Source organism: Taeniopygia guttata, chromosome 27 (genome assembly GCF_048771995.1).
Source record: "Taeniopygia guttata chromosome 27, bTaeGut7.mat, whole genome shotgun sequence".
In the NCBI taxonomy this organism is placed as follows: Eukaryota; Metazoa; Chordata; class Aves; order Passeriformes; family Estrildidae; genus Taeniopygia; species Taeniopygia guttata.
Genome location: NC_133052.1, coordinates 959,277 through 974,876, shown reverse-complemented (window position 1 = coordinate 974,876; position 15,600 = coordinate 959,277). Strand labels below are relative to the sequence as shown.

Genomic DNA, 15,600 nt, shown 5'->3' with positions numbered 1-15,600 from the left:
GGGCCGGGCGCGCTCCCGGCTCCGCTCCCGCGGGTGCTCGAGGCTCATTTGCATAAGCGATGAAGGCAGCAATTAAATTCCCTCATCATCTCGGCGGGCTGGGAAAGGAGCTCCCCCCGGCCCTGCGTCCGTCACTGCCGGGAAGAGGCTCCGGAGGGGCGAAATTCCCACCCGGAGGCGAAATTCCCACCCGGAGGCGAAATTCCCACCCGGAGGGGCGAAATTCCCACCCGGAGGGGAAATTCCCACCCGGAGGGGCGAAATTCCCACCCGGAGGGGAAATTCCCACCCGGAGGGGCCAAATTCCCACCCGGAGGTGAAATTCCCACCCGGAGGTGAAAATCCCACCCGGAGGCCAAATTCCCACCCGGAGGCGAAATTCCCACCCGGAGGAGAAATTCCCACCCAGAGGAGAAATTCCCACCCGGGAATTCAACCCGGACTCGTTCTGGGGGCTCTTTCGGAGCCCCCCGGGGTGGAGGGAGAGGGGAAACATCCCCCGGAGCCCCCTGGCACGCGATGTTTCACCCAGCTCTAATTGGCCTTTCGCTAATTAATCCTGCCCTTCCCGCGCCCCCTCCAGCGGGGGAACCTCTCCATGCGTGACCCGGGGAGCTCGGGAGCATCCAGGAAAATCCTGTAAAATCCTTGGAAGGATTTGTTTTGTGATTAAAAGCGGGGCCGAGCCCTCCCTGAGCCGCTCCCACAGCACAGCCCCAGCCCTGGCACCGCCCCGCTGGCACCGGGAGCCGATTTTGGGTCCCCCCGCCGTGCCCCGCTGGCACCGGGAGCCGATTTTGGGTCCCCCCCGATGGCCACGAGGCTTTTTGGGACAGCGATCAGCCCCACCGCAGAGCCAGCGGCAGGTGGGTGGATTTCAAGAGTTCAATTTTCCCCCCAAAAAAAAACCCCGGAGCCTTTGGGTTCCATTCCAGGAGGTGACACCGGAACTTCGGGAGGTTCTTTGGCACCTCACGGAGCCGCAGCTGTTTTGGGGACGGGAAAAAGGATCCGCTGAAGAATTGCGCGAGTCCCTCGTCCAAAGGAGCCGCGGGGGCTGCGATGGGAGCGGGAATTTTTCCTCCCAGCCCGGCGCAGATGGAGCCCGGCTGGGCCCGACCGGCGCTGCCAGGGCTGCGGTTTTCCCGGGATGATTCCCACACTCCCACCGGGACACGGCGGCGGCGGGGACGGGGCTCGGGGACCGCCAGCTCGGTGTCCCCAGCACGGGCAGGACGAGCAGGAGGAGGAGGAGGAGGAGGGGGAGGAGGGATTTATCCAAAGGCCGCAGGAAAACATCTGGATTTGCCACTTGCTGCGGTGAATTAATTGCGGGATCCCGCGGCTGCTCCCTGCTGTGCCAGCCCTGCCTCGCGGCTGCTCCCGGAATGTCCCCAAGGTGGTGGCCCTTTGTCCCCTGCGGCCGGGGGAAGCCCGGGTACCCCCTCCCGTCCCAGGGGGTGCGGTGATCCCAGAAAAAAACCCTTAAAACGCTGGGATTATGCCCGGCATCCCAATCCTGGGTGGGCATCCCAATCCTGGGTGGGCATCCCAACCCCCGGGTGGGCATCCCAACCCCCGGGTGGGCACCCCAACCCCCGGGTGGGCATCCCAGTCCTGGGTGGGCACCCCAACCCCCGGGTGGGCACCCCAACCCCCGGGTGGGCACCCCAATCCTGGGTGGGCATCCCAGTCCTGGGTGGGCACCCCAACCCCCGGGTGGGCACCCCAACCCCCGGGTGGGCATCCCAACCCCCGGGTGGGCATCCCAACCCCTGGGTGGGCACCCCAATCCTGGGTGGGCACCTGAATCCCGGGTGGGCATCCCAGCCCCCGGGTGGGCACCCCAACCCCCGGGCACCTCCCAGCCCGTTCCCACCTGGCCCCAGCGAGGCTTTTTTGGCCGCGAACGCTTCTCCATGTGGTTCGCAGATGTTCCGCCCGTGACGAGAACAAACGGCAGCTTTGGCTCGGCTTTAATCCCACGGCAAAGCTGCGAGCGAGGGAATTCCGTGAAGCCCTTGCCGGGCTGAGCCAGCGGGAGCAGCCGGTCCCGAGCGCCTCGGAGGCTCCAAAATTGCCTTTTCCAGAGGAAATCCAGCGGAGCGGCGCTTTCCCACCGTGACCCGCGGGATTTCGGGGCTCCGCCGGCTGCAGCGCTGGGAACCGCTGGATTTTGGGAGCCCCAAAAGCACCTGCAGAGCCGGAGCGGGGAGGAAACACCTGGAGCTGGACGCACACGAGGCCAAATCCGCTGTGCCGCGGCCACCCCGGGGCAGTGGCAGCGGGGCGGGGCCGCTCCCGGTGGCGGCGGTGACCCGGTGCCGGTGTGGGGTGACCCCGGGAGCCGTGCCCGGTGGGGAAGGAGCCCTGGCACTGCCGGCACGGCGGGATCGGGGGGGGCAGGAGGCCGGGCAGAGTCACCCCGGGGCGTCGGGACAAAGGAGGGTGGCGGGCGGGGACCTTTGGGGACAGCGGATGGCATTTCTCTGCTGCGGAGGGCAGAAACACAAAGATTTCATTCAGTCCCCGCCGCGTGTCCCCCTCGGGGGTGTCTGGGTGACACCCGCCCAGCCGGGATGGCCCCGGGGTGTCACCGGTCCGGGGATTTTGTCCCTTGTCCCCCTCAGCGGGGGCAGGTGGGGTCACCCCATCGCACCCCCCGGGGCTGCGGTGGCGGCGGTGACGCCACCCCGGGACCGGGGACGGACGGACAGACGGAGAGGGGGAGGAGGGGATGCAGAGGGGCTGAAGGACGGACAGACGGAGCAGGAGGAAAAGCCCCGGCCGGGCCGGGAGCGAGTGCGCCCCAAAAACGCTTCGCGGGCGGGCGGCGGGCCCGGGGGTCCCGGGAGGTGCCCGGGGGGTCCCGGGGGGTCCCGGGGGTCCCGGGGGGTGCCCGGGGGTCCCGGGAGGGACCGGGCTTTGTGTGGCGGCGGCGGAGGGTGCGGGCTCGGCCGCTCCGTGATGCTCCGGGGGCGGGGAGGAGGAGGAGGAGGAGGAGGGGGAGGAGGAGGAGGGACTTGCAGCTCTTTTCTGGCCGCCGCCGCGGCGGAGAGCGGCAGAGCCAGGGGCAGCCCGGCCGCGCTCCGGTTTCCGGGGCTGTCACCGGCCCCGCTCCGCTGCCCCCGCCATGGCCGGGCTCCTGCCGCTGCTGCTGCTCCTGCTGCCGCCGGTGAGTGCGGGAGCGGCGCCCGGGGAGCCCCGACAGCCCCGGCGGGGAGGGGATGCGGCGCCCCGGGGGCACCGGGAGCGTCCCCGGAGGCACCGGGGGATGGAGAGCCCCCGCGGCACCGGGCGGGGTGGGATGGAGAGGCCCGGAGGCTTCACACGGGGGTGTTGGGAGGGTCCCGGGAGCCCCGGGATGGGACCCCCGCGGGTGAGGGGCAGGGGACAGCACAGGCAGGAGCGGGGTCCCCGCCGTGCGGGGCTGGAGGGTCCCGGGGGCACCGGAGAGCCCCGGGGGGGGGGGGGGCGGGCAGAGCTCTTTGGGGTGCGGTGGGAGGGGGCGTGGGGAGCTGGGTGAGGATGGGGGTCCCGCAGCCCCCCCGGTGCCGCTGCCCCGAGCTCACGGAGTCCCCGCCCGAGGGGAGCGGGGGCAGAACCCCCCCAGTGCCTCCATCACCCGCCCCCCACGCACCCCCGAAACCTCTGCCGGACTTTCCCGGCTCCCAGAGCCCCAGAGCTGCGCCGGGAGCCTTTTCCTCCGGCAGAGCCCTCGCCGTGTCCCCAGACAAAAAACTTCAGGGCACGGGCGGGGGGGCGGCAGAGAGGGGAGTGCCCGAGCGGGGCCGGGGGTCCAAGCCCGCAGCGGGGCAGGACGGGGCTGGTTTGGGGGCAGGATTCGCCGGGGGTCCCAGGGGGGCCGGCAGGCAGCCGGACACCCCTCGGGCAGGATATGAAAGGCGGAGTTGAGCGGCTCCGTGCAGGGGCTGAGGACGGAGCGGGGCTGGCACCGCCGTGCCGGGGGGGTCCTTTCCCCCACAGCCCCCCGGGATCGGGATCGGGATAGGGATCGGGATGGCCAAAGTGCCCCGGGATCGCTGGGACAGCGGGCGGGGGGCTCGGAGCTGTCCCAGCCAGGTGGATCCCAACCTTCCCCCCCAGGGCATCGCCCTCTCGCCCCTCCCCGGCTGCTGCAGTGGGGCCGGGCTCTGATGTCCCCAAATCGCCACTTCCCTGCGCCGGGGTCACCTCGGGGAGCGGCTGCTGCACCTGCGGGGTTGGGAGTGTCCCTGGGGGGACAACAGGGACCCCGGCTGTGCCCCCCCGGCTGTGCCGCACCCCGAGACCCGCAGCCCGGCCCGCCGCTCCCGCTGCTCGGTCCCCGCGCTGCTCGGTACCGGGCCCGCCGGAGCCGCAGCGCTCGGACGCGGCTCCCCGAGCTGCCCAAACTTCGGGAAGCGCCGGGAACCGGGATTTGGCCTCTCCCAGACGCGGGGCTCGGCCGGGAGAGGCAGAACTGCCCGCCGGGCTCGGCTCCGGCTGGAGCATCCCCGCCTTGTGCCGGGGCTCCGCGGTGCCGGGACCCCCAAACCCCGCTCGGAGCGGCTCCGTCCTCACCCAGCAGCGCCGGCTCGGGCTCCGACCCCCCCGGCGCGGCTCCAAAAAGCAATTCAGAGCTTCCCGAGGTGTCGCTGCGCCCTCCGGCCGCGCCGGCCGGGCCAGCTGTCGGGATGCTTTATGGCGTTAATAGCCGCGGCTTTGTCACCGGGAGCCGCGCGCACAACGCGCCCGTTTCCGCCGCCCGACGCGCACCGGGGCCCCGCCCGGGCCCGGAGGGAAAGCCCCGGAGAGAGGGGCACGGGGGAACCGGAGCGGGGCACGGGACGGGACGGGACGGGACAGGTGGCCCGGGAGCGGAACCGAGTGGCCCGGCCGGGCCCGTCCCACGCGGAGCCGCTCGCAGCTGCCCGCGCGTGGGGGAGGCGGAATGGAGAGCCGGGGAAGGTCTGGGATTGGGGAGGTCTGGGATTGGGGGAAGGTCTGGGATTGGGGGAAATCTGGGATTGGGGGAAATCTGGGATCCGGGGAAGGTCTGGGACCGGGGGAAATCTGGGATCCGGGGAGGTCTGGGATCCGGGGAAGATCTGGGATCTCTGGATGCTCTAGGACTGGGGGATGCTTTGGGATCTCTGGATGCTCTGGGATCTTTGAAAGCTTTGGGGTCACGAGAAGCTTTGGGATCGAGGGATGCTCTGGGATCTTTGGAAGCTTTGAGGTCACAAGAAGCTCTGGGATTTCTGGAAGATCTGGGATCTTTGGAAGCTCTGGAATTGTGGGATGCTCTGGGATCTTTGGAAGCTGTAGGATCTCTGAAAGCTCTGGGATCACAAGATGCTCTGGGATCATGGGAATCTCTAGAAGCTCTGGAAGCTCTGGCATCAGGGGAGGCTCTGGGATCTCTGGAAGCTCTGGGATCTCTGGGATCTCTGGAAGCTCTGGGATCTCTGGGATCTCTGGAAGCTCTGGAATTGTGGGAAGCCCTGGGATCGCTGCCCCCAGCCCCATTCCCGGCCTCTGGAAGTGCTTCCCAGGGAGCCGTGAGTGCCCCAAACCTGCCCGGACGGAGCAGTGGGATGAGCTGAGCTCCAAAACCCCAAATGTGCCCCCGTGAGCGGCTCCAAAACCCCAAATGTGCCCCCGTGAGCGGCGCCTGGCCTCGCCCCAAACTCCTTCCTGGGGGATATTTGGGGTGCTGGGAGGATTCCTGATATTCCAATCCCTCCTGCCCACCCGGAGCAGGAAAATGGTCTGGGAAAAGGGTCTGGGAAATATTCTGGGAAAATGGTTTGGGAAAAGGGTCTGGGAAAATGGTCTGGAAAAGGGTCTGGGGAAAGGGGTCCAGAAAAAGGATCTGGAAAAAGGGTCTGGGAAATGGGCCTGGGAAAAGGGTCTGGGAAATGCTTCAGGGAAAAGGGTCTGGAAAAAAGGCTTGGAAAAAGGGTCTGGAAAAAGGATCTGGAAAAATGCCTTGGGAAAAGGGTCTGGGAAACGGGCCTGGGAAAAGGGCCTGGAAAAAGATTCTGGAAAAAGAGCCTGGAAAAAGAGCCTGGGAAAAGGGTCTGGAAAAAGAGCCTGGAAAAAGAGCCTGGAAAAAGAGCCTGGGAAAAAGGTTTGGGAAAAGGGTCTGGAGAAAGAGCCTGGGAAAAGGGTTTGGGAAAAGGATCTGGAAAAAGAGCCTGGAAAAAGAGCCTGGGAAAAGGGTTTGGGAAAAGGGTCTGGAGAAAGAGCCTGGGAAAAGGGTCTGGAAAAGGGTCTGCAGAAGGGGCTGCCAGGGCGGGCTGGCGGAGGCGCGGCGGGAGGGGGAGCGGCCGCCTCCAGCGCGGGGTAATTGGAGCACTTTGTCATTCAGCCGCCTGCAATCGGCGCTCCATTGTCTCGGCCCCGCCGGATGCGGCGCGGGGCTCCGAGCGCCGCACCGGCCGCGGGGCCGCGGCCAAGGCGCTGACGAGGCCGCCAGATGCTCCCCCGAGCCTTCCCCCCCCTCCCCAAAATCAGCCGTGGGTGGGTGGCAGAGGGACGGCCCCGGGGCTGCGGGCAGGGGGAGCAGAGGAGGGTTGGGGTGGGTTGGGTTGGGGTGGGTTGGGTTGGGTTGGGGGGGCCGGGAGATGCAGGATGGGGGTTCCTCCCGGGTTTTGGGGAGCGGCTCGGCCCTCCCAGGGCTGCAGGGGGGTGCCCGTGGGGTGTTTGTGGCTTTCTGGGGTGGTGGCGCGTTGTGCCACCAGCGCACAGCGAGGTCCTGCTGCTCCCTCAGCTCCTCGTTCCTGTCTCCTTGCCGGTGCCCGGGGGTTTTTTGGGGGTTTTGGGGGGCAGAGGTGCCACCCAGGCTCTCCAGAACCTCCACCCAGGCAGGAGTTTCTCCTCTCCTCTCCCATTCCCCAGGCCGGGAAGGGCCCCCCGGGATGGCGCAGAGCCCTCAGGGGAGGCGGCTGAGCAGCGACAAGGACAAAGCGAGGCCACAGCACCCCAAAACACCCCTGGGGGCCCTCCCGGCTCCCTCCAGCCGCAGAACTCTGCCTGGAGAAGCGCTTTTCCCCCCCAGACCTGCACCAGCACGAGTGGGGTGTCCCCGGAGCGGGACCCGGGTGACAGGAGTGACCTCCCGGCTCTGCTCTCCCCAGGGCCCCGCCGGCTCCTCCAAGGACGATTGTTTCTCCAAGCTCTTCACGGCCAGCGGGGAGTGCTGCCGCCTCTGCAACGTGGGCGAGGGCGTGGTGCAGCCCTGCGGGGTGAACCAGACGGTCTGCGAGCCCTGCCTGGACAGTGAGTGCCCCCCGCCCCGGGCACGCTGCCCGAGCATCCCCCTTCCCTCCGGACCCCCCTCCGCCGAGCCAGGGCCGGTTCTGGGGAGAGGATTGGTTAATATGAGAGATTTTCCCCCAAAAATGGGAGTTTGGGGCGTGGGGAGCCCCACAGCGGGTCTGGGCAGCGCTGTCAGACACCCGCAGGGGTTGGGATGGCACAGGAGGATCCTCGGGATGGATATTCCCGGATTCCCGGGGCTGCTCCGGGGGCGATGGCAGAGGGGGCAGAGGAGGCAGAGGAGGCAGAGGAGCCGAGCAGGGACAGAGCAGAGCCAGGGCAGGGCTAAAAATACCGCAGAAATACCTCAGCGTGCTGAGAAATCGATGGACGGAACTGCCTCCCTGTGCCCGGCCGGGAAACGGGGCTGGAACCCCGAGAGGGACCCCAGAGAGGGACCCCAGAGAGGGACCCCAGAGAGAGACCCCAGAGAGAGACCCCAGAGAGGGACCCCAGAGAGGGACGGATCCCATAGAGGGATGGATCCATGTGAGGGACAGATCCCAGAGAGGGACCCCAGAGAGGGACCCCAGAGAGGGACAGATCCATGTGAGGGACAGATCCCAGAGAGGGATGGATCCCAGTGAGGGATGGATCCATGTGGGGGACAGATCCATGTGAGGGATGGATCCCAGTGAGGGACGGACCCCATAGAGGGATGGATCCCACCAAGGAATGGATCCCACCAAGGAATGGATCCCACCAAGAGAAAACCTCCTCCCCACCCTCAGCTCTTCCCTGAGAGGGATTTTCAGGGTGCAAACACTGCAGCCATCCCTTGATGGGGACGGGGAGAGGAGCCCTGCGGCCCCGGATCCCTCTGGACCCCCAGATCCCTCTGGAACCCCCGGATCCCTCTGGAACCCCCCAAATCCCCCCGGATCCCCCTGGACCCCCGGATCCCTCTGGACCCCCGGATCCCTCTGGAGCCCCGGATCCCTCTGGAACCCCCGGATCCCTCTGGAACCCCCCAGATCCCCCCGGACTCCCGGGATCCGCCCGGCCGGTGCCGCCCTGGCCGGGCAGGTGGAGGCAGCCCCGCTGCGGGCACAGCCCCGCCCCAGGAATGCGGGCACGGCCCAGGGCCGAGGGTCCCACCCGCCCCCGGGGCTGCCTCCTCCGAGCACTCCCTTGGCCGCGTTCCCGACCCTCCGGGGGGATTGTTCCGGAAAAAATCTGCTGCAACCAAAGCCCGGCCCCCGCCAAAGCCCGGGGGGCTGCCAGAAACCACCCCAAAAGGGGGGTGCTGCTCTAATTCCCCCTTTTCCCCAGCGCCCGGGTGCTGCCTCATGATTTATTTATGCTCGCAGCCTCCGGGGGAGGGAGGGATGGGGCCGAGGGGCCGGCTTGGATCTGGGCTGTAATTGCTCAGCTCAGATACCTTCGGCTGCCACTGCAAATGTGCCCACTCAGCCGAAAGCCTTTCCTGGCCACTTCCCGCTCTAATGGCGCCCATCAATAATTCAGGATAATGCGAGGGATGAGCCCAGGTTAATGGGAGCCGCGTGTGCCGCCCCGGGGCTGCTCCGCCGCTGCTCGCCCGGCAGCGGCAGCGGCAGCGGCGGGGACAGCGGGCCCGGTGCCCCGGGATGGCACAGGGAGCGGCCTGGGCTAGCGGGAGGTGTCCCTGTGCAGTCCCCTGGGTGGGTTTTGGGGTCCCTCCTGACCCAAACCATTCCAGGATTTTGTGATCCCGCATCCTCCGCAGATCCTCGGGCCACAGGGTGCAGGCCCAGGGTGGGGGAAGGTGTTGGGGACGGGAAAGATCCGCTGCCGAGCTGGGATGGAACCTCCCTCCCTCCCTCCCTCCGTCCCATCCCGCCCGTTCCCGGGGTTTTGGGGCGCTCCCCCCGGCTGCAGCACCCCGAAATTGCCGTCCCGAGCGGTTCGGTGTCCCGGGGAAGCTGCCGGGAGCAGGATCCGCTCCCAGCCCCATCGCTGGGGTGAGCAGGGCTCGGTACCGGGCCGGGCAGCGCCGGCACCGGGCCGGGCTCCGTCCCCGGGGCCGGAATTTCCCCGGGGGGATCACCGGGCTCCGGGGGCATCACCGGGAGCAGCGGGGGCGGCGGCAGCTGCGCCCTCCGGGCCGGGCTCCGCTCGCTCTTCCGCGGCTAAAAATACCCCGAACTGCTGCGGGAGCGGCGGAACGAGGCGCGGGGATTGATTTTCCCCGGCGGGATGAAACCGGAGCGGCGGAGCCGCGGGGTCACCGCATCCCTCCCGCGGCCGGGCAGGGGGCGCGGGGGACCCCCGGGAGGATGCGGAGGGGAAAGGGACGGGAGGCGGGGAGCTGGAGGGCCGGAGGGACCGACCGGAGCGCGGAAATGGGGATAAAATCGGGATATAATGGATAAAATCGGGAATTCGCGGCGGGAGGCGAGCGGAGAGCGCGGGGATGGGCGCTGGGGGCAGCGCGGCCAGGCCGGACCCGCGGGGAGGGGAATTGGGGCGGGGATGGGGATGGGGTGGGTGGGAAAGGGGGCTCGGAACTGGGAATTGTGGTGGGAATAGGGCAGGTGTCAATGGGAAAGGGAGCCTGGAAGGGCGCTCCAAACTGGGAATTGCTGGGGAATGGGGAAGGTTAATGGGAATCTGAGCCTGGAAGGATGCCCCAAACTGGGAATTACTGGGGAATGGGGAAAGGTGTCAATGGGCCTGGAAGGATGCTCCAAACTGGGAATTGCTGGGGAATGGGGAAAGGTGTCAATGGGAATCTGAGCCTGGAAGGATGCTCCAAACTGGGAATTGCTGGGGAATGGGAATTGCTGGGGAATGGGGAAGGTGTCAATGGGAAAGGGAGCCTGGAACGATGCTCCAAACTGGGAATTGTGGTGGGAATAGGGCAGGTGTCAATGGGAATCTGAGCCTGGAAGGATGCTCCAAACTGGGAATTGCTGGGGAATGGGGAAAGGTCTGAATGGGCTGAAGAGGATGGAAGGGCGCTCCAAACTGGGAATCGCTGGGGAATGGGGAAGGTTAATGGGAATCTGAGGCTGGAAGGATGCTCCAAACTGGGAATTGCTGGGGAATGGGGAAAGGTGTCAATGGGCCTGGAAGGATGCCCCAAACTGGGAATTTCTGCGGGAATGGGAGGTGCCAACAGGCCTGGGAGATGTGGAGCTGGGAATTCCTGTGGGAATGTGGAAGGTGTTAAGGAGCAGCTGAGGCTGAGGGGGGCCGCAGAGGGAAAGTGGGATGGGAAGGCGGGATTTGGGATTGGATCCAAGCAGCGGCTCCCGGCCCCGCAGGCGTCACCTTCTCGGACACGGCGTCGGCCACGGAGCCGTGCAAGCCGTGCACGCGGTGCGAGGGGCTGCAGAGCATGTCGGCGCCCTGCGTGGAGACCGACGACGCCGTCTGCCGCTGCGCCTACGGCTACTTCCAGCACGAGGCCAGCGGGAGCTGCCGCGAGTGCCGCGTCTGCGAGGCGGGCTTCGGCCTGATGTTCCCCTGCAAGGACTCGCAGGACACCGTGTGCGAGGAGTGTCCCGAGGGCACCTTCTCCAGCGAGGCCAACTTCGTGGACCCCTGCCTGCCCTGCACCACCTGCGAGGAGAACGAGGTGCTGGTGCGGGAGTGCACGCCCGTGGCCGACGCCGAGTGCCGCGGTAAGAGCCGCGCACGGCGTGGCGGTGTCCTTGTCACCGCTCTGCTGCCGCCGCGGGGACGCTCCCGGTGGAGCTGCTGGGGGAACATTCCTGGTGGAACTAACAAGGGAACATTCCTGGTGGAGCTGCTGAGGGAAAATTCCTGGTGGAGATACTGGGGGAACGTTCCCGATGGAGCTGCCGGGGGAACGTTCCCGGTGGAGTTACTGAGGGAAAATTCCCGGTGGAGCTGCTGAGGGAACGTTCCTGGTGGAACTAACAAGGGAAAATTCCTGGTGGAGCTACCGAGGGAAAATTCCTGGTGGAGATACTGGGGGAACGTTCCCGAGGGAGCTGCCGGGGGAACGTTCCTGGTGGAGCTACCGAGGGAATATTCCCGGTGGAGTTACTGAGGGAATATTCCCGGTGGAGCTGCCGGGGGAATGTTCCTGGTGGAGCTCGGCCTGGCTTTAGGGAGCCACGCTGGGATCCGGCAGTGCTGGGCAGGAGAAAGGAGCCGGGGTTTCCTGCCTGTCCCTGTTGGCATCCCAAGCACAGCTCCAGCCCCGCGGGGAAGGGGAAAAGGGGGGAAATAGGGGCAGAAAATAGGGGAAAAGTCAGAGCTGTGCTGAGGAAGTGGGGCTGCTCCAGAGGGGCTTCTCCAGAGGGGCTTCTCCATCCAGGGATGCTCCAGAGGGGCTCCTCTACCCAGGGCTGCCCCACCCAGGGCTGCTCCAGAGGGGCTCCCTGGCAGGGCCAGCGGCGGTCCCCGGGCAGCAGCGGCGTCAGTGGCTGCCCCGAGCGAGCGCGGCGGGGAGAACAGCGCTTTGTCCGGGCGGGCAGCGGGGCAGCTCCCGCGGAAGGGTCGAGTAAATGGAGCCACAAGTCACGGACACAGGGCCGCCTTTGTCCGCGGCGCCTCGGGAGCGGCTCCCAAAGGGCAGCGGGGGCCGGGACACGGCAGGGCAGGATGCCACCAACCCCCTCCGACCCCCCCCGTGCCACCGTGCTGCCGCCCCGGGGCCCTCGGGGCTGAATTCCAGCCTGGCATGAGCCCAGCGCGGCACTACCCCAGCACGGCATTGTCCCAGCTCGGCACTACCCCAGCACGGCACAATCCCAGTTTGGTACAATCCCAGTTTGACACAACCCCAGCATGACACAATCCCAGTTTGGTGCAGCCCCAGTTTGGCACAGTCCCAGTTTGGCACAATCCCAGTTTGGTACAACCCCAGTGTGGTACAACCCCAGCACAGCACAATCCCAGTTTGGTACAATCCCAGTTTGGTACAACCCCAGTTTGGCACAATCCCAGTTTGACACAACCCCAGCACGGCTGGGACATCACTGACACAGCCACGGCCACCTCCAGCCACCCCCGGGGCAGGGAGGGGACAGCCGTGGGCCAGGCTGGGGACACGGGGACGTGTTGGGGCTGTCACCTCCGCCATGCCCACAGCCTCGGGAGCGGATCCCTGGGGAACACCCGGCCTGATCCCCATTTCCCTTCCCTCCGACCCTGCAGGGCTGCACCCCCGCTGGACCACGCACGCCCCGGCCCCGGCGGCCTCTGAGAGCCCCGGGACGGTCACCGGGGAGCCACCGGGCACCGAGGGGGTGGCCGGCACTGCCGCGGGCACGGCCACCACCGTCATGGGCAGCTCGCGGCCCGTGGTGACCCACGGCTCCAGCGACAACCTCATCCCCGTCTACTGCTCCATCCTGGCCGCCGTGGTGGTGGGGCTGGTGGCCTACATCGCCTTCAAGAGGTACCGGGACAGGGACGGGATGGGGACACAGGGACAGGGATGGGGATGGGGACAGGGACAGGGACAGGGACAGGGATGGGGATGGGGACAGGGACAGGGACAGGGACAGGGATGGGGACACAGGGACAGGGACAGGGATTTGGGGATGTCCCCCAGGCACAGCTGCCAGCACCCAGGGCACCAGGCTGGGCGGATTTCCAAAATTGTGTGAGGGGTGAAGAGGGAGGTGGCAGCAGGATGGGGGACCCACTGCACCCCTGTTCCTGTCCCTGTCCTTGTCCCTGTCAGTGTCCTTGTCCTTGTCCTTGTCCCTGTCCTTGTCCCCTGTCCCCAGTCCTTGTCCCTGTCCCTGTCCCTGTCCCTGTCCTTGTCCTTGTCCTTGTCCCTGTCAATGTCCTTGTCCTTGTCCTTGTTCTTGTCCTTGTCCCTGTCCCCAATCCTTGTCCCTGTCCCTGTCCTGGCACCAGGACAAAAAGCAGAAACTGGGACAGACCCCGGGGAAGGGAACAGAGCCCCGGGAAGGGGACAGAGCCCGGGGAAGGGGACAGAGCCCCGGGAAGGGGACAGAGCCCTGGCGACCCCGGGAAGGGGACAGAGCCCAGGGAAGGGGACAGAGCCCAGGGAAGGGGACAGGCCCTGGGGAAGGGGACACACCCTAGCGCCCCCCCGGGATGGCAGCAGCGTGTCCCCGCCTGTCCCCGCAGGTGGAACAGCTGCAAGCAGAACAAACCGGGGGCCAACAACCGCCCCGTGAACCAAACGCCGTCCCCCGAGGGGGAGAAGCTGCACAGCGACAGCGGCATCAGCGTGGACAGCCAGAGCCTGCACGACCAGCAGCCCCCCGGGCAGGGCGGGCAGGGGCCAGGTGGGACCCCGGGGGTGGGCAGGGGGCGAGCAGGGGCCAGGTGGGACCCCGGGGGTGGGTGGGACCCCGGGGGTGGGCAGGGGGCGGGCAGGGGGTGGGCAGGGACAGCCAGGAATGGACAGGAACACCAGGGGATGGGCAGGGGTACGCCAGGGTGGGCAGGGACACGCCGGGGTGGGCAGGGACACCAGGGAACAGGCAGGAAGGACAGACAGGGACCCAGGGAGGGGCAGGGACACCCGGGGATGGGCAGAGACATCTAAGAATAGATGAGAACACCCAGGGATGGACAGGGACACCAGGGAATGGATAGGGACACCCGGGAAGGGCAAGAAGGACAGCCAGGCACCCCGGGAGGGGCAGACAGGGACCCCGGGAGGGGCAGGAAGGACAGGGACCCCGGGATGGGCACAAAGGACAGCCAGGCACCCCAGGAGGGGCAGGAAGGACAGACAGGGACCCCGGGAAAGACAAAAGGGACAGCCAGGCACCCCGGGAAGGACAGGCAGGAGGGGCGCACCCCGAGATGGACAGGGACACCCCAGGAGCGGCAGGCAGGAGGGGCGCACCCCGGGAGGGGCAGACAGGGACCCCGGGCGGGGCAGGAGGGGCAGGGGGGGCGCACCCCGGGAAGGACAGGCAGGAGGGGCAGGCAGAGGGGCGCACCCCCGGGCGGGGCAGGAGGGGCAGGGGGGGCGCACCCCGGGCCGCCTCTCAGGCCGTTCCCCCCGGCAGCCCCCAAGGCGGACGGGAGCCCGTACTCGGCGCTGCCGGCCAGCAAGCAGGAGGAGGTGGAGAAGCTGCTGGGCAGCTCGGCCGAGGAGACGTGGCGGCAGCTGGCGGGCGAGCTGGGCTACAAGGAGGAGCTGATCGCCTCGTTCGGCCGCGAGGAGAGCCCGGCCCGCGCCCTCCTGCAGCACTGGGGCCGCCGCGACTCGGCCACGCTGGAGTCGCTGCTGGCCGCCCTGCGCCGGGCCCAGCGCGGCGACATCGCCGACAGCCTGGCCAGCGAGTCCACCGCCACCTCCCCGGTGTGAGCCGCGGCCCGGGGGGGGCTTCTCCCGGCCCCTCCGCCCGGGCCCCGCCGGTGCCGGTGCCGCCGGTGCCGCCGGTGCTGCCGGTGCCGCTCCCCGCGCCCGCCCCGCCGGCAGCCCCTGATGGTGTTGGGGTGTATGTGGGGGTGTGGGGGGCTCGGTCCCACCCCGATCCCAAATCCCGGCTGCGGCCGGAGCGTTCCCAGCCCCGGGAGGCTGCGGGACGGACGGACAGACGGACAGATGGACGCGGCAGCGCCCGCCGTGCTCCGGCGCTCTTCTCTCCCCGTTCCAGCCCCTTCTTTCTCCCCGGGGCTCCTCTTCCTCCTGCCCCGCCTCGTTCCCCTCCTCCAGCGCCCCCAAATCCGGCCGCTTTGCCCCCAAAACGGGGGGAGGGCGGGGTTGGAGCACCCCCGAGCCGCTGGCCCCGGGATTTGGGGGTTCTGGGGGGCTGGGGAGGGATTTGGGGGCTCTGGGGGTTGGGGAGGGATTTGGGGGCTCTGGGGGTTCTGGGGAGGGATTTGGGGGCTCTGGGGAGGGATTTGGGGGCTCGGGGGGCTGGGGAGGGATTTGGGGGCTCTGGGGAGGGATTTGGGGGCTCTGGGGGATGGGGAGGGATTTGGGGGCTCTGGGGGATGGGGAGGGATTTGGGGGCCCTAGGGAGGGATTTGGGGGTTCTGAGGGGCTGGGGAGGGGTTTGGGGGCTCTGGGGGATGGGGAGGGGGTCCCACTTCCTACACTGTGAAATTTGGGGTGCGGCCTCCCCGCAGCTCCGCAGGGGGGGAGCAGCCGGGACACTGAGGAGCAGATTTTGGGGTGCCACGACCACCGAGGGGACACCGAGGGGACACCGAGCGTCCCACGGGGACACTGAAGGTGCAGAGCGCTGACCAAGTGCCACCCCCGGCCCCGCTCCTCCCTCCCGCCCTGTCCCCGCTGTCCCCGCCCTGTCACCATTGCACTGTCCCCGCTGTCCCCACCCCGCTTGAAAGGGCTCCGCGGTGCCACCACTGTCAGGGGCGGCTCGGGGATGTCCCCTG

General features: G+C 67.9%; 1 protein-coding gene across 1 annotated transcript; it reads left to right on the top strand.

The window, feature by feature from the left end:
- Nucleotides 1–3,026: 3,026 nt before the first annotated feature.
- Nucleotides 3,027–14,980, top strand: NGFR (nerve growth factor receptor). Its single transcript, XM_030256327.4, has 6 exons — nt 3,027–3,175; nt 7,125–7,266; nt 10,554–10,913; nt 12,418–12,661; nt 13,366–13,526; nt 14,262–14,980. Exons 1-6 carry the CDS (start codon nt 3,134–3,136, stop codon nt 14,561–14,563), a joined length of 1,251 nt encoding a protein of 416 aa, XP_030112187.4. The 5' UTR covers nt 3,027–3,133; the 3' UTR covers nt 14,564–14,980.
- Nucleotides 14,981–15,600: the final 620 nt, after the last annotated feature.

What these genes read in the sequence shown, in the direction of transcription:
- NGFR (XM_030256327.4), top strand. Translation starts at nt 3,134, where the DNA reads ATGGCCGGGCTCCTGCCGCTGCTGCTGCTCCTGCTGCCGCCG. An exon ending in GCCTACATCGCCTTCAAGAG is followed by an intron (nt 12,662 to 13,365) that starts GTACCGGGACAG and finishes CTGTCCCCGCAG; the next exon opens with GTGGAACAGCTGCAAGCAGA. An exon ending in GCAGGGCGGGCAGGGGCCAG is followed by an intron (nt 13,527 to 14,261) that starts GTGGGACCCCGG and finishes TCCCCCCGGCAG; the next exon opens with CCCCCAAGGCGGACGGGAGC.